The sequence below is a fragment of the Lagopus leucura genome, unplaced genomic scaffold (assembly GCF_019238085.1).
Source record: "Lagopus leucura isolate 7727_CA_CO unplaced genomic scaffold, USGS_WTPT01 Super-Scaffold_100052, whole genome shotgun sequence".
Taxonomy (NCBI): domain Eukaryota; kingdom Metazoa; phylum Chordata; class Aves; order Galliformes; family Phasianidae; genus Lagopus; species Lagopus leucura.
Window position 1 is genome coordinate 622,334 of NW_024962298.1, and position 22,705 is coordinate 645,038.

General features: G+C 45.4%; 1 protein-coding gene across 1 annotated transcript in view; it reads right to left on the reverse strand.

Moving 5' to 3' along the window:
- Positions 1-22,705, reverse strand: part of MYO9A (myosin IXA) — a 161,910-nt gene that overhangs the window by 69,285 nt on the left and 69,920 nt on the right. Inside the window, exons 9-10 of the mRNA XM_042885759.1 lie at positions 17,108-17,197; positions 424-540 (exon numbers count right to left, since the gene is read on the reverse strand). Of these exons, the coding sequence (XP_042741693.1) occupies positions 424-540; positions 17,108-17,197 (207 nt within the window). The remainder of the gene's footprint in view (positions 1-423; positions 541-17,107; positions 17,198-22,705) is intronic.

The window sequence follows — 22,705 nt, forward strand, 5'->3', positions numbered from 1 at the left end:
CTGTTATCCCCATATCTCCTACCACAACACGTTTCTCACTTTTTCAGAGTAACTTCACTGAACGACCTCATCAAAACATTTCCATACAGTGGGATTTCCAGCTTTTCCCTCAAATACGCACTGCCCTACAGTCTTACATGAGGAGGAAGAAGGATTTGGCACTGCTCCTGGAGGGGTGTGGGCCCAGGATTTGTGACTGAAGCAAACCTTTTCCCCAGCCACTTGGAGGATACGTTACTGGAGGTGCTTCGCTTTCCTGGCTCAGCAAACACCACTTAAAATAACAAAGTACTTGGTCTGAAATATTAACAGCAATGTTCCACGAGGAGACGTTAACTTTATGCTGAGCAATTTAATGTTTTATCCCATAGTTACCCATTTTAAATCAGAAGTGTGCAGCCAAAATAGCTGGCAAGGCATTACCTTGGTGTTTTCCTCCATATCCTTTGAGTTCAGGAGCGCGTGGTTAATTCTGAAAACTATCCAGTCAAAGAGGGCACTGTACAATGATTTAGCCATGGAGTTCCGCACAGTCACAGCCTGAAAGGAAAAAAGAAAAAGGAATTGGAAACGATTCATGCTCTGCACTGAAACGTGCTTCACCTCTTAAGCAGCCACGTCCAATGGTCATATTTTGCCCTTGCTAAAGCCTCTGCCTGCTGTTCTACTTTACATCCCCCAGCCACCAGGGGCTCCCAGCAGTCCCCACGCTGCTCTGCCAGGCCAGGCCACGAGCTGTGCCCCTGGACTTTGGCTTGACTCACTGTGATGCACTCAAGTGGATGACGCATGAGATCAAGCAATAAATCCCATGACCAAAAGCAAAAGGAAAAAATTTACGTGGATTTAACTTCACCGAGATCGCTGTGGAGTTTACTTCTCCTTCCAAGGGGAAGGCAAGAGGAGGGTGGATACTGTGTGGCAACCAGCAAGTTGATGGGCAAGCATGTGCTGAGGCAAGCAGTACATCTGAGATTTTTTGCTGTGTGTATCCACAACGCATCAGCTTTGCACAGGGAGCTACACACCGGATCAGAAAGGAACGATTTATACTTCAGGGCTATCTCTGCACATGGCTCTTTGGTTTCTTGCCTTGAGTTGCTTCTGCACACACTGATAACCCAAAAAGCTTACAGTATCAGCAGCAACCATCAAGTTACACTTGGGTTGGTTTTATAAGAAAAAACAAGGCAGCAGACTGTGTGTTCATATAGAACTATTTCAACAAAGCCTTGGACACACACCAGTGACTTTGTATACACCACAGTCAGAACCTCCTCACCAACATTCCCACCAACATACATGAGCTGCGTGGTCCCATGGCCCCAACCTGCAGAGCGAAGTCACGGAGCATCATTTATCTCTCACCAAATGCTCCCTCCTTCCCCCTGAATATTTTGGGACAACATCTCTGGACGCGACTGCATGCATGCAGTTAAAACCAAGAACCATTTCTATATGAAGCCAATGAAGAACGGTACTGTTCCCTCCATATGCTTACAGATCTCACAATACTTTGAGGTTTTTGCCCCCTTCTACGACAGCGATCCCCAGGAGAGCTGCTCCCCCTGTTCTGCTCCAGACCCAGGAAACCCTGCACAACAAATTGCCCTGATCTCCCATTTCCAATAGTTATTTTAAGACACTATGGCTGTAGCTAAAGAGCTGGCAAAAGCAATTTCACAAAGCATGAGAGGCAAAGGATGTGCATGTACACATGGATCTCATTTGCAAACGTGCTGACTCCTTATAAGTCCATTTCTTCTCTTGCAGCTGTGCCACCCTTTGGGCTCACCGCAAAGCAGAGAGCAGACCTTCACACCCTGCATGAGAATCATTACAAGACACTTACACAGACATTATCTGCTGTATAGAACTCCAGCTTTTTACTTTTTTCCTCTCTTCAATAGAGTATTCATGCTTCCTTCCTTCATTCTCCAGATCCTGCACGATGATACCTTACAGATAAAGTCCTCCAGCATCATAAGTAGATACCAAACTGCATAGCAAGGGGATATTGCTTCTTCTCAAATTTAAGAAGCTACTGCAACTTCAAGGGCACACCATCCCCCCCTCCCTGGAACGGCAGGGTGAGCACACTTGGGAAACAACTCTTCCAGCTTTTCTCTCCTTCATCTGAGGCCCTCATCTTGCAGATTTAACATTTTCCTGATACACTTAGCAGTGGAATTTGCTTCCCTCCCAAGCACAGGTGCTCAGAAGTAAGTGGTGGCAGCATGCTCATGATGTGCAAGCATCGCAGCTGCAGCATTTTGTACTTTATTAGAAGAAGAGACAAACACACACGGCCTGTTGAAGGCAAAACACAGCTCTTAGCTCATGCCTATGCTAACTGGGGATACCCTTTGAAACACATGGCATGTATGACGTACGTTCTGTGTCCAGGCAGCCTTTTTTTTCCTTCTCACTTACAATCTAATTCCCCTGGAATCACTACCTTGTGATTTTACTTAGATTGTTAAACTCCCTGAAGAGCAAAGGCGTGCAGCAAACTCTCAGCTATGCAGTGACACACGAAAGCTCTGCAGGCCGCTCTGCCACTTTCTTTGGTCTTTGCATTCAGCAAGGTAAGTGCTCTCACAAGGCTGCTCCAGGCAATGGTCCACCTCGAAGCTCCAGCTCAGTATTTTCAAGCAGCTGCTGTCATCTCCAGCTTCTCATCTCCTGCACGTCTCCTTATGTGACCGTTCTGGCAGATCCCCGACGCTGTGGCACTCATAAAATTCTCACACAAAGCCAAACAAAAATAGCTCATGCGATGCCAAAATAAATCTCTGTGGGATCAAAGCAAGCACAACATCTTGCGCACACACGGAAATATCGCTTACTGATTCAAAACCAAAACAGATCAAACGCATTTGAACACAGTGATGCAGGAAATAAATTCAAGGCAAGGTTTTAATCAATAAGTTTCCTGCATTTAGGACTAACAAGAAGAATATCTGATTAGAGGCACCGATGCTTAGATGTCAGAGATGACACTTGCTAGGGCTGGCCAACATGTGCTACAATATTTGGGTTTGCCCCTAACATTGCAGTGCCAAAGCAACTGGCCCATGACTTTTCATGATGGCCATTAGATTCAGGCTGACTTAAAAACAGATGCACTTTTGGAAGCATCTGCTGCCAAAATGAACAAGGGGCAACGGGCTGAAGAACTGCAATCACTCTTTGAAGTGTTTTGGAGCAGACTTCAAGTCTCGGGAGCGCCAGCCTATGTTTGGAGATGGAAAGATATAATCTCAGAAAACCAGATTTGCTCAAATTAAAAGCCTCTGCAAAACACGCTGGGAGACATTCAGGTTAATTCTTAAGATGACAAAGCCTCCTGACGTGTACAAGATGCCATATCTGCCACCTCCAGCACCATCACTCCGGTGCCAGGCGCTCGCATTCCTACTGCCCTGCTCAGATGCAATGACTCAGAGCAAAAGCCAGAAAAGGGTATGTGTGATGATGGACATAAGAGCTGGTATTTCAGCATACCCTCTTCTGCTCGGAGCTGCCAAAGCCTGCACTGCGGGCGGGATGGGCAGAGCTGTACAGGAAGAATTCAGGCTGTTAATAAATGCCAGAATGGGTTCTTTCACCTTGCTGCATGGTCAGACACTGCAGCAGTTCACAGGCAGTTTAAACCTAGTGTAAAGCATCCTTTTGGCCTCCTAAAACCTTGGTTAAAACAGCAGCTCTTTGCTCATCCCACCACAACTTTTGTTTAAAAAAAAGATTACCAGCTGGCCTTGGTTCTGGAGCTCAATTCTGCAGCTCATCTCTTTGAGCCCAGTGCAGTACTCAAGGAAGGCACAGGCTGTGGGGGCAGCACCGGCACTTCGGATACATCTCTACGTGCAATCTAAAGGGAAATCTGATACTCCAAAGTACACCTGGAACCCAGCACAGGCTGCCAGCAAAGCGGCCCATCACGCCGGAGCTGAGCTCACTCCACTCGTTATTTATTTATAGAGCTGGGCATGTTTGTGCCCAGTGAACCCAAGGCAACCTTACCAACCATCACTCACTGTCATGCTGTTGACAGAGCCCAATGAGAAGAGGAAAAGTTCTCAGATCTCTAAGCCATATCTGCCACCTTTGTGCCTTGCTTTGGGGTCTTCAGCTGCCCTGCAGGCACTGATGGCTTTGGGACACACAGCAGAGATGCCTTCGTGCTGACAGAGCCCTTGGTCACGGCACCAAGGTTTGCTAATGTGTGAGCGAGCATGATTGCAATTCTAGCAATATGTTTTTCATCAGATGCTCCCTGTGCCAAGCTGAGCGTTTTCTGGATCGCAGACCCCAGCAACTCCACTGAGATCCAGAGAGAGACAAACTCAAAATCCTCTCCTCACCGACCTGTCCAAACCAAACAAACCACAGCCCGTATCCCTAACAGCAACTGGCCTTCAACGTCCAACTTGAAACACTTTGACCCAAACAAAAACACAGCATAAAGGCCTCTTGTAATCAGTATAAACACTTCCACCAACGTTTTTGCTTAAAAAAGCCTGCACAAAATAAATAACCACTTCTGGGCTGCGCATCACTCGACATGGAGACTCCAAAAATTAGGAGACGGCAACAGAAACAAAGCAAAGCTCATCGCTTCTGCTGTTGCTTAAGATCACTGGGTGATGGAAACTTGGGTGCAGACAGATCTTAAGGCCAGATTATATGAAATTATATACATATTAGATCTCAACAGCCTCTGAGTTTGCTTTACAGGGATGTAGTCTTTGATTTACTCCATTTCTGCTTCCTAGCAAGCACAGGAAGCATTGCATGCTCCTGCAGAGAAACCCAGAGAGCATTTTGTGCAGAAAAAAATCACAGTCAGCAGCAAGCTATCAGTGCAGCTTTTGGGTCACTAATGTACAAATGCTGTGTTTTTTGACCCCAGTTACTGAGTGCAGGCTCAGATTCTCAGAAGTGAAATCAAAAAGCAGAACTGGAAAGCAAGCGTAAACACCAAATTCAAAGAAAGATCTGGTGAGGAATAAAACCCCATAGAGCTTAACAGTGGGCAACCCTTGTCCCACTTCTCCAGCATTAAGCAAACCTATGTAACATCCACAAACATGTTGTTGGTCAACACGACGTTCATAAATCAGCAATTCTGGGTCAACTTCATGTTATTACATCCTCTCCCAATTTTTCATCGGGGACAACGCAGACGGGTGCAAGGTCAATGCGCCCACTGCAGAATTGCTAAAAGCCACCAGTACTTGAAAACAGGATGTTTAAAAGCCGTTTCTCAGCAAAAATCTGGAAAACTCACTGGGTCTGTAAGAGGAGATGCTTCAGAACTGAGCGTGGTGTGTCAAGGTTCCTCCTGGTTTTTTGCATTTCCTTGTGCGTGTTACTTACTCGCACTGACCACAGTCAGCCCACAGGTTCTACAAATGCAAAATTACCACCTATCCCAAAAAGTCTGTACCAGTAAAGCTTGCTGTGATCTTCCCAATAAGAATCTCCAAAATCCAACTGGTTGGAATACGGATGCTCTCAACACTACTGATGAACTCTGCCCTCCCTGTAAAGCGGTAAATCTTTTGGAGCTCATGGAGTTACAAGCACATGTGTGTGTGTGTCCTGCCCTCTAGGAAGAAAACAAGCAGCGCTCGCTCCCCTTTCAGACCAACGTTATCAAATACAAAACCAACCAGAGCAGTTCCAAGAGGACAAGAAGCATCTCTTTGCAACGGACGTGACATCTGCAGGAGTTTATGCAGAAGGTGATCAAGACATGAGATAATGCGCTCAGTAAATCCACTCCCTGTAGAACGCTTGACGTCTTCTGCTTGTGTACAGCAGAAATGGAGATGACTGTTCTCTTCAGGAAATAAGATACGAATGCAGGAAGAGAGGAAATATCCCGTTCTTCCTTAGGGCCTTTGATAGACTTCCTATAATTTCTATACAAGGATGAAAGGTGCTTCCAATGAAATATTCAGGAAAAAGAAAAAAAAAAAAAGCAACTCCAGGATTCTTCCCCTCCAGGAAATCCCTTAAAAATCCAATCTGCATACATATTTATAGTGGTTCTATGGGGCTTTGTCTGTTTTTCTTTTGATACATGGAATACATTTGCTGTGCATTACCCGAAGAATCAATCCTAGTTCTGCTCGCAGGGAGCTAGCAGTAAGCCCCAGGAACCTGGGATAGCACACAAAAAAACCCCGTGATCTGCTGATCACACACACGATTTGATTTGATGTTACAATCCAATGTTTGTTTCAAAATCCTGATCAGCCATTCCCATTTTCCCCCATTTAATCTCCAAGGTGAAATTCAGCTTCATAATTACACTCGTACTTATTCTCGTGTCAATGCTTTATTCCAAAATGCCTAGAGGAAAATAAAACACATTTTAATATCTACTGAATTTCACTCTTGGTCTTAACTAATGCTTTCTGCTGATGCTTCCTTCAATAGCTGCTGTGGATTTAAGCACTATATATGATCACAGAATGGCTTGGGTTGGAAAGGACCTCAAGGATCATCAGCTCCAACTCCCCTGCTGCTTGCAGAGCTGCCAATCTCCATATCCAATACCAGACCAGGCTGCCCAGGGCCCCATCCAACCTGGCCTTGAACACGTCCAGGGATGGGGCATCCATAAGGGCAGGTTGTGAGATGTGAGATCTTTCCATTATCTCACAGATAGCAGAAGTCAACCACTTTGAAGAAGTGGGAAAAGAACAGGACAAGACAAAAGTATATTTATCTATCTTTGAGTGGAAGCACCTATTCAGAGTTACGCTGTGTGTTTGAGCAAATGATGGAACAGATCAGTTCCTGCTCTTAAAGAACTTGTGTATGTATTATAACATTAGCAACGTTTAACCAATGGATATGGACATGACTGAGATCAGAAGCAACAGAAACAAGAGCGATTCAAGCTTTCACAGTACACCTGCTTTACATCTCCTAAAGGAGCCCAACGAACAGGAACAGAAGCCACGCATTCTTTCCCGATAGCTCTGACCATCCAGCCCACGTAGGCACCTTAGTGATTACAGTATCTGCAGCTGCTGTGAATTACAAGAGCACATAATGCAGGCACTAAGCTTAGTTTCACTTAAACGAGGCTCAAAGGCCGCAGCTCTAACTAATAAGACCACTGTGTGTATGCACAAAGCGTGTCAGTGCTGCAGGAGAACAGTAATAATACCAGAATTACCTTTTCATCTCTGATGCTGCCACTGCTCTGTGAGTGCTGGAAATTAAACACTTGCAGGATGGATTGGGCTTATTTTGGTACTCATACAGGCAGAGAGCTGCTGAGGCACTGCTTACTGGGTCTGCTGCTCCCATTCTGAACTGCAGCAGCAGACAAGACAGGGCGAGCAGTGTAGCTGGTGGTGGAGGGCAGCAGCACTGCACACAAACCTGGCTGCACATCAGATGCCCTCCGCAGTTCAGTGAAACACGGACAGCATGCCCTCGCTCTTTTGGATTTGTAAAACAGATGCAAAAGCACTGAGCTGCTGGAATTAGACAAAGTCTGAGTTTCTCCTTTTGTCTGAATGCAGGTTTTGGTGACTAACTCTTCTCTGACATGGGGCTGAGCCTACTGAGCAGGTCCTGGGCCATACATGTGTGCACACAGAATTTTGGATCCCTGCTGCTTTGCTCGCTTTCTATGTATTACCTAAAGCATTTCGTGCCTGGTTTACATTCACTGCTGCATCCCACAGTGAGAGATAGATTAAGCAGCTTTTGTGCTCCCCCTGGGCCACAGGACATGGGCTGAGACAGGCAGGCTTAGCTTTTATTTTTATTTTTATTTTTATTTTTATTTTTTTTTTATAAACAGAGGCTTAGCACCCAGAAGAAAGTACTCTTGCAGGATATCAGACTCTAGCTTAATCCCTATCTTGGCATCAAGGAGTATTATATCATACAGGGGCTGAGCAACTATGATGTAATTTTCCATACCCATATTTTATCTTCACATCATATTAAAATCCTGTCATCCTCCAGCTTGCTTCTCCTAGGAGACCTCAAATCGTTAATGCATCGTGCTGCCTTGACTTTGGAAGAGATTTTTTATGATTTTTGTTTGCATTGATTAAGCACTAGAAAGGTCTTCAGACAGACGAGAGGAAGAAGAGAGGGAGTATGAAGTACAAAGAAGGAAAAGCTTGCTCAGAAGTGCTCCAAACTTTCCTATAAGGGTTCACCTTAGTGTTTCATTTCTATGAATACGCCTGCAAATAACACATCCCCAAAAGCCCCCCAAAGCCCTGCACTACCACAAGGTCATCGCACTCATCGTGTGTTAACCTGTTCAACCCTGCACCACCCCCTATTCTCAAGTATATTCCCACTGACACTGCCATTCCTGTGCTAGCACGACTCCAAGGAACAGCACACACGGCAGAACTGCTCTCCAGCCCTCCCCTCCTCACTCATCCCCATCACTGCACAGGGAAAACAAAGTGGAAAATCTGAAACAAGAACAACAGCTCCTGTGGGTGTGAAGTGAATCCCAGCAGGTGGTAGGCAGGGCTCGGATGAGGACAGATGGAGGACCCATCATTCCCATCACCAACTGCTGCTCTTTATTTTTAGAGCTGTTTTGCAAGCCCCCACCTTTAATACTGGCACACTGGACTGAATATCTGTAATGTGCTGTGGCCGTGCTCTTCAGAAAAAGCACCCAGCATACACTTAGAACCAAATTAAATCAGCAATGATGCTTCAGTGTTTTCCTCAATTTCTGCGCTCTGGAGCCGCGTGGTTGTAAAGTCATCTTCCCAGAAAGATTTCAGCCAAAGCCTTCAGCCTTCAGATCTGTGTGGTACAGTTAGAAAATGGGATCTGCAACCTATTAGAAAAAGTACAAAAAGATTCCCTCTTTCTGAAATAAAACTTCCAGAAAACAAGTGTGTTCTTCTACTTCTTCCCATGGAGGAAAGGATGCAAGAAGAGATGTCCTGCTGAAGGGGCTCTCATGGAAAGCTGCAGGCAGCCAAATTTGAAGGGAAAAGAAAACAAGAGTTTCCCCCACCTGCGTTCACCCTGAGCCGATTGAAACAAACAGCTGAGATCCCATTCAGACTACCAGGCCCTTTGTCCGTGTTTTCACAATGGCACTGTACATAAATAAATCAGGAGGTTGCTCAGTGACACAAGAGCAGGGTGTGTGACCTGACCCCAACTCGAATCCGCAGGCTACATTTAGGGAAATTTGCTCCCAAGTTCATGGGCACAAAGTACCTGCATTCCTACTGCAAAGCACAGCACCTGGCCAAAAATAGCACTTGAGCTGTTAACAGCCAAATCCTGCCCTTCCCAAGCAAAAACACTTGTAGAAAAACTTGTTTTGCCAGTCTATGTTGTCTCACTGCAAGCTTTTTTTTGGCAAGCCTCCTCAATGGGAAAGGATTCCTCATCACTCCTCAAACTGCTCCACCACGGAGCCAAGGATTGTGTAGCACAGTCTCACCCCACAGAGCTTCTGCACCTCCCATCAAGTGTTGATGGACAGTCATTAGCTGTCAAAAGTCAATTTCGATTTACTCAGTTTGAGATTATATGGAAAATCCCGTACTCCAACCAACAGTAACAAATTACATACTGCATGAGAAAAGCTGACTTGCAAATGGGTTATTCCCATTCTGACAAAGCTCTTCACATGATTTTAGACTGAATTTACTAAAGATTCTGAAATTGCAGTTTTCATTAACCAGATGTAGTTAAAACAACCTTTCAAAGAGCCTGGAATGGATCTGATGACAGAAAGTGAACCTGGAGCGAAGAAACTGACGGCAGGCATAGAAAAATCGCCATTTCCCTTCCTAAAAATCCTTATTTTGATGACTGCTCAGAATTCTTGAAAGCTGAGATTCTTCTTTTTCCCAAACATTGCTGACACAAGATGCAAGGGCAGTGAAGAGCGAAGGTAACAGCCTTTGTGCATGACCTCTGGGTTCCCCTGATGATCAGATGTGCATCGTTACCATGAAGTTGCACAGCTTTGGGTAATTCCTGCAGACACCGGCTCCACTGCTGCAACCTCTGCCACACACACCTTCAGGGCACACAGTAAAAGAACCCAGGCAGATTAAAAACAAAGACCCAACGTTGACGGGCTCCGTCTTCCTAGCATAGGATGCTGCAACTCAGGGTGAAGCCCAGCAATCTCAGAAAAAGAGCCTCATCCAAGTGCACGTCCTGCCCCCAAGCACTGCTGCTCCTGGTATTCTGGAGGAAAAATAAGAAATTTAGTCCCATGAGAAGATTTCTTCTGAAGCTCTGCACCGGCAGGTCACCTTCGTATCCTGAAGCAGAGACGCTTGCAGGTCTCTTAGAAGCTTTGTGGGATTTCTGGCTTATTCGAGTAATACTTTTCTGCAATTCTGAATACACTCATCAGTGTAGGAAGTCTTCAAAGGAATCCTGCTAAGCCCCTAACGTTAATGACCTGTGGTGACAATGAGTCTCATAAGCTAATGGGCTCTGGCATAAGTAGGTGCTTCCAGCAGTTTTACATCTTTCTACTCTATTGAGTGTCCTAATACTTCAAGACTGAGAGCGCACATCCCAATTTCTGCACACTATTATTTTGTCCCCTACCCACTTCTCCCCTATTATTTTCAGTCTGCAAGGTGTTCACCATCAGCTGCAACTATAATCTTTTCCCCTGTGTGTTTTTTTTAAACTTTATTTCTTTTATTATCTTAGATAATGTCGTGCCAATTTGTAAACTTGGCCCTGAAACTCCATTCCTTTTCTCTTTATAATGATCTGAAAAAGGCATCAGACAGCACCACCACAAGTACATGAGCCAGTGAAACATCTCTCAGCTCTTTGCTGCGATGAAATATTTTTTTCCTCTCGTTAAGGCTTTGCTATCTTGTGTCACTGCCAATTAACTGTTACCTCGCTGAAAATGAACTGTTCTCCCCTGGCTCAGCTCACAAACAGTCCGAAATAAACATTTTGCTGGACTTTTACTGAAGCAACCAGGCTAAGAAAAGGGACACACACCCCATAGCCCCTTTGGTACCAGAGAACGCAGCTTCAGTGCTCAGCACCCTGCTTCTTTCTCTGGGTAGCAGGCTTTCAAGAGACCATTTCTGTTAGCAAACCTTAAGCAATTTTTCTAAGCCACCATCGGCTGATTTCACGTGGACCTACAGCTGCATTTATTTACACAGAATAAAATGCACAGCACAGACTGATAACTGCAATGCAGGCATCCAGCATGCCATCATAGGATGCTTGCAGCATGCTCTCATGGCCAAGTAACTGCCTGCATGTAAGAGCCACTGGCTAAATCGCAGGCACGCAGTCACTGAAGCAAAGAGATGACAGCACTTTATGTAGTATAGGAGCTTTGAAATAAAAAGTTCAAAGTAACTCCTTGTTACAGAGCATTAGCAGAAGTAGGGGCACTTAGGGTCATGCAGTAGGACTGAAAAATATTTGCACCCCAGGTTTTGCTATAAACATATAAAGGAGTGATAACAAGGAGAGGAGAGGAAGCAGCACGCCCTCCTTGTGCCTGCAGGGCTGCCCTGGCCACAGCACTCCAGCCCTCCTCTGGCTTTTAAGATAGTGATTTTCCCCTATGGATACACACTGAGTTCCCTACACAGCATTCACTGTAACACCCATCAAACAAGCAGCTCCTAACAGCTTTCCAGACTTGAAGGAGTGGCACAATCAGGTTACTCGCTGCCCAAGAAATTCTCTCACATCTTTCATTTCCCTTCTCTTGGCTGTCTACACATCAGACTTCTTCAAAAAGTGTGAATTCATTCATTAACTCATCCTGAGGGATAAAACCTCTGGGTTGCAAACAGCTGAAAATTAGAGAGGTCTGCTAAAACGAGCCTTTCTGCAAAGTCATTGGCTTAAGTAATGCCAATGGAACCAAATGAATGGAATGCATCATGGAAAAAAAAAAATCTGCTTTCTGGAAGGATGTGAAAGAGGATTTGCTAACAGATGTATTTACTTGGATAATGAGTTTCCTTCTGCATCTGATGAAGAACGGGGAAAAACACAGAGGCCCTGGTGAAAAACAAAGCAGGTGACAGACAGCAGCTGGATAAGCAGAACAAACGGGACGGAAACCAGGTGGGGATGGGTGATGTGCTGGACCCAGGGCTCAGCTCTGCTGCCATGCACAGGGGAACAAGCTGAGCAATGCAACGGTCAATTGGAGAGAGAAGCATCAGTTGAGATGGACTTCAGAGAGGTAAATGGTTATCTTAGGGTGTACAGTAATGCTCAGGGAGGGCCCTGCAGTAAGCAGCAATGGAAAAAATCTGAATTCTCTGCATTATTTAGACAGAAGCAGGAAGACAGATGTGGCCCAGAAAGGCAGTTCCTTGTCCAGATTAAGCTTAAGATGATGCTCAGATTACATATCTAAGGAAAAACAAAGATTTTGTTTGTAGTTAACAGCCCCTGAGTTGTCCACAAAGCTTTGATTAAAGTGCTCTGCTCCTGCCACATGTTTCCTACCACATACTAGCCAAGCTGCTCAGCACTCAATATGTCTGGTGGTTGGTTTTGTTTGGGTACCTGAAATGAAGCCTACGAATGCTTCCTGACCTCCCAGGGAAGACTGCAGAAATGCATGTAACAATAAAAGGTGGAGCTGAGGGGTGCAGGAACACTCAGAAGATTCTTCTACCATTAAAACCCCATTTTTCTTTATCTCGTTTATGTGCCTGTCACAGTTCACCATGCTAGGCAGGAGAACACTGGCTGCAGGAATGCCCACGTGCAAGGCAGACACGAAGCAAAATACTCCAATCAGCTGAGAAATCACCGACTGCTCTCCTGCTCCTGAGGCCAAATCTTCTCCTTCCAAAGGATCCTCATTGCTGCACGCTGTTTGCTCACTGAAGTGGAACTGGCTGGCTCCCTGTTATCAGACAGCACTCACACCACGCAGACACATCGTGATTTCTCTGGAAATCCATTAACTGCTGCTGGTTACCTTAATACACAGCCGTGCTCCTGACAAAGACACTCACGGCTGCTCTGCGCAATGAATCTTGACCTCTGAACAGAACTGCAGCCTTTCATGTCTGCGCAGCCTTCCCCGAGTTGATCTGCAGCACAAAGCTTCCGAACCTTAGCGCTACACCAAATTACGCAGCCGTTTCAAACACTGCATTAAAATACCATCCAGCTGCTATAAAGGGAAAAATGAGCGGTTCCAGGAGGCAACTCCACGGCAGACAAGCCAGTGTGGGTCTGAAGATAAGAGGCAGCTGCCAGAGGTAAATACAAGCATTATTTATGGCTGCGGTGTCCTCGCTCATTTGAATTTCAGCAGCCATCTGAAAAGCAGACTCAGTGTGTACAGGCAACTCTCACACAGGGCGTGCAATCGAGCCCACGATTGCCATCAAAAAAAGAATTGCAACTACAAAGCAGTGTCGATTTTTCATTGAAATACCCTGAGGACAGGCACTGACTACAAATGAAGCAACAAGCTGCACCTGAGCTGGGAACTCTGCTCATGAGTGTCTGCTTCCAACTGCAGCCCTGCAAGAGCCCACGCTGCTACCTCACATCTTCTGTCTGCGTGGGTGAAATAAGTAAAACACATAAAATGCAACCTCTGTGCGTTGGGAAGAACTTGATCAGCAGAAGGTGACAGCATCAGCAGCTGCTGGGACGCAGGAGGCAGTGCTCCTGCTGTTTGGCTGAGTCTTACCTTCCTACTGGAGCTCAACAGCTGTATGTTAACCTGACTGAGACCACCCAAAGCCACCCACCGTACCGAAAGAAGCACAGAGTTTGACAAAGCCAGCATTTCTGCCCAAACTGGAAAGCGGAACGAAGCCAGAAAGAAGTGTTGTAATACAGAAGGACAATGTGAATAAACACAAGCAGTTGCAGCTGTCATCCTCAACACCACGAGCTTCAGGCTGCTGGGATGAGTTGTCATCACTACTGCTGCTCAAGGACATTTTGCAATACGTTTCACCCAAGCACCACGAGATGCCAGAATAAAGTATCTCCTCTTACTTCAACCATTGCAGAGATGAACAGATACACGAGAAGAGCCCAACTTAAATTTAGAACAATTATGAAGGAGAACGTTTCAAACAAGGAACTGCCAAGTGCTCAAACCACAGTTCCCAAAAAAGCCCCAAACCACACAACAATGTTTCTAATCAGCGTACAATAACAGCGCAGCCAACAAGCATGCAGATGGAGAGGAATGCAGTATTGCTGCAAATCCAACACAGGCATCCTCTTTGTGTGCTTGTGGGGCTACAGCTCAGGAAAACTGAAGAGAAAAGCCTTCACTTGGTGCAACGAAGTCCAATCTCAGCTCTGATGCTTCCAAACTTCTAAAGAAAGGAAGGGCAGAAATTGCTGTGGCAGGACCACAAGATTATGGACCTTGCAGCAGCCAGGCTGTGAACACACAGACAGCATTTGCCATTTCACCTGAGCTATCTCCCATGCTGAGTTCCCACCCATGTATATTCCAATGTTGTTTGATGAAAGAGGACAGCAAACAGCCCCTGTGCAGAGCTCCAAGAGAAGCAATTCCTGCACCTGGAAGGGATGCAAGTGGGAACCTCATCAAAGCTCATTTTGAGAAAGGAAACCATTCAAAACTTAAGATCTCAAGGCTGTGTCTGAAAAGTGCTTATATCAGATTACAGCTCCTCCTTGCAACTCCTCTCCAATAACCAGAAGCCCATCAAGAACATGAAGTCTCTCAGGTGCCTTGTCCACAGTGCAGGCTGTCTTGCTCTGCTAAGCAATCTCACCACTGACAATCCACAATGCTACCTGCAGACCCCCAAACTTCACTATTCCCACTCACGGTTTAGACAAAACGTTTAAGAAATGAGCTTGTAGGCCTGAGAGCCCCTTTTTCAGCCTAGTTTTTGCTCAATTTTTGCACTTCTTTTAGTAACTGACGCGCTGCCCAGACATCTGGGTGCAGGCTGCGTGCATAAAATTGCTCAAAGCCTTGCAAAGGCACTTGGTAGATGCAAGCTGCTCTTCTTGATGGTGTAAAAGAGCAAATCTACGCCAAACTAAAGTTTTTACAATCCTCTTTAGAGAGCCACTGCAGCATGGCCTTTTCCAGACAAATTCCACTGAAACTTTCGGTCTATCAACAACCCGAAAAAGGCATCGAGCATTTTAGCATCTGAAAAATCAAGTAGCTGCTATACACATCATTCCCTTATCGGGAAGGGCAGCTATGAGTTGTGGTGGGGCAGTCGTGTCTGCAAGCCCTTAAAACCTCCAATTCCTTGGATCCAATTTGTAAAACACCCAAAAACAACCAACCCCCTGATTCCCTCCATGAATCCCTGTCAAATAAAATCCAGCAGTCACATTCAAGGCCAGGCTGGATGTGGCTCTGGGCAGCCTGGTCTGGTGGCTGGCGACCCTGCACAGAGCAGGGGGTTGAAACTGGATGAGCACTGTGGTCCTTTTCAACCCAGCCCATTCTGTGATTCCATGATTCTAACGCTGTAAGAACAGCAGACAGAAAATGCCCACTTTTCCTGACTCAATTTGCAGCTCCTTACAGAATGATTAGGTCATGGAGATTACATCAGAGTGCATGATCACGCAGTGAGCCACTGCAGTCTGATGCTCCTCTGGCTTCCCCTCACCACACCCTGATTCCTCATTTCTTTTACCAGATATTGGTGACAAACCTTTACCAACAAACACATCTGAGATCTACAAGCAGCAACATCACCAAGAACATTTTGGAAAGCTTTTCAGCAGTTCACACTCAGCTATCTCTGGTAGCAACAGAGCACGTCGATCAGACTTTAGACAGTTTAACATATTAGAAGGAACTGTTTAATCCAACTTGCCAAGTTCAGCAGTGAAGTGGTTGAAAGAGTTTGCTCCATCAGCACTGCTGGTGGGAAAAAAGCTCCAGCAAAAGGGAAGGAATAGAAATGCTTTAAACTGTTCTAGCAATTTCCTCAGTCTGTGCATAAAACATCAGAAAAAAGTGCAGACATCACCTCCACTGCACACTCATCACAAAGGTGTGACTGAAGCACGCTGCCCTTTGCTGGGAGAGATTCAAGTCTCGTTCAAAGACTTTGAAGATGAAAGTTTTATTTCAGTTACTGAACTTGAGCACACAAACTCAAAAATGGAAAATGTGTATTTTATGCTGGGAAGAAAAAAAAGAAACAAAAATATCTACAGTCCATTCTAATGACAGCACTTTGTTTACCTATTTGGAACACAGCTGACTGCTCTGGGGGACGTTGCTCAAGATGCTGTGTATTCTCATCAAGCATGCTCTGTGCTCTTAAATGGAGGAATACAACAGGAGACCCAGAAACATCCAAAATATGTTTTGCAGCAGAGCAGCATTTACATACTTGGGAACATTTGAGAAGAAAACAGAGGTATTTCTATTTAACAACCACAGAATGTAATTCAGAATTCCTGGAAACCACATGTTCAGGGGAAAACACATGTTTGCTGACATTGTAACCTCAGACAGACCATAATAAAGAATTTGCAATTCATGCAGTGCCATCCCCAAGGCCAGCAGCAACACGGAAAGCACTCAGGACAAGCTGAGATGCTGACAGAGCCATGCAGTCTCTGAAGCATCCTGTAAGGGCCCAGGAACTGAAACAGGAGTTTTCTACAGAAGACCTCCAGCTCCTCCCATACAGGAACCATGACTAACAGGGGCACTTCAGAGCCACGCCAAAAACTTCCTGGAGCTCTTAGATCACCGCTCTGTTGTGGGATGAATCAGTGCTACAGCGTAGGCATGTGTGGAGACTGCTACTTAACGTGCATCACGTGCGTTCAGTGATGCATGGTTCCACTCTGCACAACATTTAACAACTGTTAAGCCATTAAAGTATTCAAACACCATCACAGAGTAACATGCAAACCTGCTTATCAAGAGCAGAAAGTAAAGCCAACCGTTTTCCAGCTTCATGCACATCAGTTTCTCCTACATTTGTTTAGTTTCACACAAATAAATGAAAGCTAAAAGCAACTCCACCAGGGTTAAGTGTGCATTTCAGTCTCATTTCGGAGCACCGAAAGCCAAGCCAAGAGTTTCTCTTAGAACTAAACACAGCATACAGACCTCTGCCAGTTTGTAGGGTAAGATCAGCTTTTCTCCTACTGTCACTGTCTTTCTGGTAACCAAGGCCTCAAACAGCATTTCTTCTTTCACCTAAAACAAAAAAAGCATTGATATTAACAATTATTCCAAGACTAATTTTTTTAAAAAATCTACTTTGCTTCGCCAGCCCTTACAAAGTTAATGCTCAGTGCATAACAATGAGCTAGATATTCAGAGAAGACAATTCAGCCCCTACATCCAGCATCACAAAACAACAGAGCATTCAAGAGAACCTGATTTTCTGCATTCAGCCATCTCAGTTCCAGTAAGTTCCCATTGCTCGCCTTTGTTCCCACTCTGGCTCCTCCCTCTCACACTTTTTTCACCTCTGTTAGCAAAAAAAACCAACCTCTCAACTTTCTGGTGTTATCATACAAATTACTCTACAAACAAGCAAAATGGTGTCAGTGGTTTAAGAGAGATATCTGGGTGGGGTTGGGTTTGTTGCTTTTGTGTGTGCTTTTTTTCCATTCAGATTTGAGAGAAGGGGGGAGCTTAGGAGGAGAACGAAACCTGACAAGGAAAGCACCAGATATTTGCTCTGATATTCACACCTGATACTGAACTCCCTGAAGAAATCAGTCCCCAACCAGGTGACAACCATTTGCTCATCAGCCCTTTGCGGAGATCAGCTGTTGCATAAACACAAAGAGGGCAAATAGGTGAGCAGGGCTAGCAAATTAAAGAGTCCCTGCCTCCAACCATCAGGAGAAAGCCTCCGTCCAGCGAGATTCCAGTCCCTGTTATTTTCATCTTCTTTGGAGAAATCCCAAAGTGTTCCCTCTCTACCAAAATAGAAGATGTTATGCTCATACATGAGCAAGACCCAAACACTTGGAGACGTTTACTCCTCTTTGTGACATTTCAATGTCAAACAAGGAGTTCTTTGCCTTGGTGAAGATCTTTGAGGCAGGATTTAGGGCTTTGACTTGCAGACACAGCACAGGGTGCACAAGCTGCTCACAATAACCCAACAGCTACAGCACCCATAGCTGTTCATAGCATCTCTGCTGCAGACTAGGAGCACCAAATCCATGCTTCTGAAATCATTCTAGGCCATATTTTACTCTCTTAGTCTCTAGTACATCCATTTATGATTTTAGATGGATGATGGGAAGTTTAGAAGTTTATGTACTTTGACTTCTTTGTTTAACCCAATATTTATAACTGAAAGCAATGCAAATGAGCCAAATCTCAAAAAAACACTGCAATAACGACACAACTCTGAACAAAACTTTTCATTTCTTTCCACCAGAATTGCTGCCACGGGAGTTTCCCCCATACACTCCAATGCATTTTTACACAGCTGGCCTTTCCTGCAACTCCCAGCAACAAGAACATCTCACCCTAGCGTGAGCAGCAACGAACACCATCTCACCTGTATGCAGCCCTCATCTACCAACAGCTCCCATATCGTAAGAAATCAAACATCAGCACCTCGAGAACCTCACTTGTCTTCAGTAATACTCTTGAGCTTCCAGCCTGCTTTTCCAAATCGTGTGTGGGGGGAAAAAATAATCCCTCTTCATGCTCCCAGCAAACGCAGTGGGGTCATTTGCTGGCTCAAGCAGCCAAAAGCCACACGTGGACAATTTTTTCAGCAGCTCACAACTGCAGGACATCGGCTGACACCCCTCAATTGCAAAGCCTGGAACAAAAGTGAGTTTTGCCTTGTCCAAATGGGCTGAAGTAGGAGCGAGGCAGGACTGCTGCAAACCCTGAGCCTGCAGGCTGGCGGTTTTTAAACTAAAGAAAAAAGCAGTAGGCAAAAGTGTATCAGGTGGTTAGGAATCAAAACAGGCCGATGCAAAACTCTTGGTGCCCAGACTAAACAGCCTAAACACTTCTGAGTCCTGCATTTGTCAGCAAACAGTTTTGAATGGTTTGCACAGCTACCCGTACCTTCCCTCTGCCTGCTCTCCACAGCTTTCTCTTCCCCGTGCTCTCCTGCTGGACGAGACCTGCAGATGTGCTTCCTCCGCCCCATGCCTGCTGTGTGCACACCTGCAGGGGTCTCCCATACAAAAACACTCTTGGCAAGGATGGGCCGTTCAGCTCCAGAAGACAATCCTGCAGACCTGCCCACAGCTAACGCCCAGCAGAGCACGGTACGGTTTGCTTTCTGCACCACTGCTGAAAGCCAATGCTTGACGATGAGCACAGCTGAGCTATTCAAGTTTTAACTGAAGGTCACAGCATGGAGGTATTTGGCTCGCCATATCCACAGGAGACTGGCTGCTTCTGTCTTTGAGAACTGAATTGTGATGTTTAGAACTTATTGAAAAGCTGCTTGGTGTGGAGTCAGAGAAATTAAATTTAGTCACTGACAGGATGGGCTTCCTTCTTGAGCAAGAGCTGAACTGTTGATTCTGGCTTTCTTTGAAGCAAACTAAGTTACCTGACTGGAGTCCTGGCTGAGAGCTTCACACCCAACCTTCAACCTGAGAGCAAATGCAGAAAGGAAGGCTGGAGCTCCTTTTCACCCCAGCCAGTGCTTGCTGAGATGCTCATCACACAAGGAGCACGCTGTCTGAGGGATTTTTCTGAGCTGACACAGATCATTTTTTGGTAGAAAATAAGCTTTAGCAGTTTCCTGTGGAAGCTGGCTGCGAGAGCCAACGTGGTCAGTGCAAAAGAGACACGGCAAAACTTACTTTGGTAAATAACTTTTATTTACCACAGTCTGCACTGAGGCTGGTTATCTAAGCCTAACAACTGGATGTAAAACTAAAGACAAAACTTGCCTTCCCTACTGGATGCTTGCCATGGAAATAATTTCCGTCACTAGTAAACACACACAAAAGTATTCTCGCTCTTCTAAGGGAAAAAATAGTCTCCTTTATGGAGAGCTGGCAGCAGATAATTTCTAGGAGATCATTTCTGTTAATCATGCTTAGGAAGTCACAAACGTACCACTGCATTTAATAAAGGCACGATCCCTGCTGACCTGCAAAGCTTCAGCTCAGCTTCGAGCTCTGAACAAACAGCTCCTCGAGCTGAAACAGGCTCAGGGATGAGCTCCACATCCAGACACAAAACCCTGCAGTCCCACGGCCACGTGGAGGGGCGGGAGGACTTTCCGGTTTGGACTGCAGAGAAGAGATGGATACCAATAAACCCACGAAGGAGCGCTTCCAGGTTTTTCCCCAGGAGGGCTTTTACACAAGCCTTGGTTTCTGAGGAGGATCTCTCCCTCTGCCTGCCATAATTTCGCTGCCTGTGGAGCCTTCCAGGTCTGCTCGATCCATCAGGCAGCACTGACATCACGCCTCAGCGCTGATATTTCAGCAGAGTTTAAACAAAGGCCGAGAAAAACCTGCCAAAAGCCTCACATAATCCACACGCTACGTCTGTGCCTGAGAAAAGGAATCGAGGTCTTACTGTAAATGAAACAATGATCCACAGAGGCTGGCCAAAATCCTACACTGCAGTTTGCTTTTTCAACAAACGCCGGTCTGGATGTTTTAATAAACTCAAAGAGTATTAGAAGGGGCTGTCAGCATTGAAGGAAAATAAAATCCATCTCAGGTCATCATCTCCTCCCTGATTTCTTCAGAAATCCGCGCGTCAGCTTCCTTTCACAGGGAGACAAATCTCTCCATGCAAACGATGGCTAAGTATCTCAGTGGAAGAAAAAGGTACTCGGTGCTCTTGCACTGACTATTGAAACTCCCCCAGATTTGTCCTCAGAGGCTCAAAGGCTCCACTTTGCAATGAAAAGCAGCAAGCTCGTGATACTTTGGGCCAGACGTCCCCTTTGGAGGGGGAAAACGTGCCTAATTTTGCTCAGTTTCTTCACTTCAGCCAGGCTGGCTGTTCCTTTCCCCAGGAAGGCAACCATTCCCTTGGTGCTGTACTTCTGGGTCCCTGGATCCCTTCTTCTCGGCAGCTCTCAGATGCACCCCATTCAGCTGCCCTTCTTCCAAACCCAAGAGGATTTTTTCCTTCTCTTTTCCGAGTCAAATCCCTGAGTGAGCAAATCCAGCAAGACTTCAAAGAAAAAACAAAAGAACAAACCACCACAGCCCCAGATTTCTTGCCTGTAAGTATCAGATCACAGGAGGGATAGCTGCATCTTCTTCTACACTCCACACTGCCCTGCTGAGCAGCCAATGGCTGCATGGAAAGAAATTCAAGTATTTGTCAGCCAGTCCTAGTTTCATTGAGATGATTTTTCAGCCTTGGTAAGTAATGCCAAGATGTAGAGAAGGAATTAGCAAATTTTTAAATCTTTTCAGCAACACTGGCATGAGAAGAGTAACTGTGTATTTTCAGTGATCACACACAAAAAAAAAGAGTAAAAAAATAATTATCCAAGTGAGACAAAATGCAAAATATCAAATTGCTTCAACTGAGATTTTTGGTCTCTGGATAACAAGATTCTACTCAATCTGGAAAGTGCTCAGTAGGTAAGTGCAATGGCTGCCCCGCAACGAAGATGCATCTGCCTTCAGTTCTCCCCTTGGTCAGAACTGAATCAACATGGCAAAAGAGCAACTCAAGTCTGCAGAGGTTGAACATTTCAGACACAGACACCAAGCTTCTCCTGAAAATGTACTTGTTCTGTTTCAGCTGACTGGGGCGTGGGTCCATCAGAAAGTTCACACTTGTGGGCAACATCTGCACTTCCACAGGGAAAGAACCAAAGAGATGCAGGTTTAAGAACAAGCAGCACCACTTACAGAAAAACACAGCAGCACCTCCTACAAATCCTGCCTGACATCTGCACCGCTGGTGCCTGATGAAGAAGTTTTGGTGCTGTGTTTGATCAGTTAGCTAACAAAGGACTTACTGAAAGCAACAGCAGTTCTGTTTTGCTCAGTTACACCAGCTTCTAAGCGTTCTTTCAAGAAGTTAAAATATGCATTCATTTATTTGTTCTTTTTCCTCTATAAATTCTACATACCTACAAGGGAACATGCTACCCATGCTGGTGCTGTCCCAGTGCATGGCACAAAGCCACCATCGGGTCCATCTGGCTCAACTGATGCTTGATTTCGCATGTGCTTGTGCAAATAACACCCCAATACCTTCCAGCACACAGATGTTGCAGAAGAATTTGTTTGCAGAAGAAAGCTAGGGCAACGACCCAAAGCCTGGAACTTTTTCAGATCTTCAAGTCACTCTCTTATTCAAAGCTTTCTCAAAAAGTGATTACTTCTTAAATGACCTGGCATTCCTGCTGCGACCAATGCAGCCATTTTTAACAGGGTCAGATCAATGACATTCTATCCAAACTCACATTTTCCTTCTGTTTATTTCTGCAGTCTGCAAGTCCAAGATGCAAAGAGCATCCAGCTGCTTATACCCGTATTTTACAGAAGCTTTCCCCTCCCTACATTCAGAGCATTGATGAAGTGCTATGAAAATCTGTGCGCCAACCCCTGAATTCAAGGAGTAAGACAGCACAACAGCTGCCCGAGGGAAGGAATGGGAGAGCACCACGTGTGCACAGAAGGACAACAAATTACCTTCTGGCAGGAAAATAGGAGAAGTAAACCTTCTACAGTATCCAGAGACTTTTCAGAGGGATGTAGGAAATCTAAGGCAGCTGGGCTC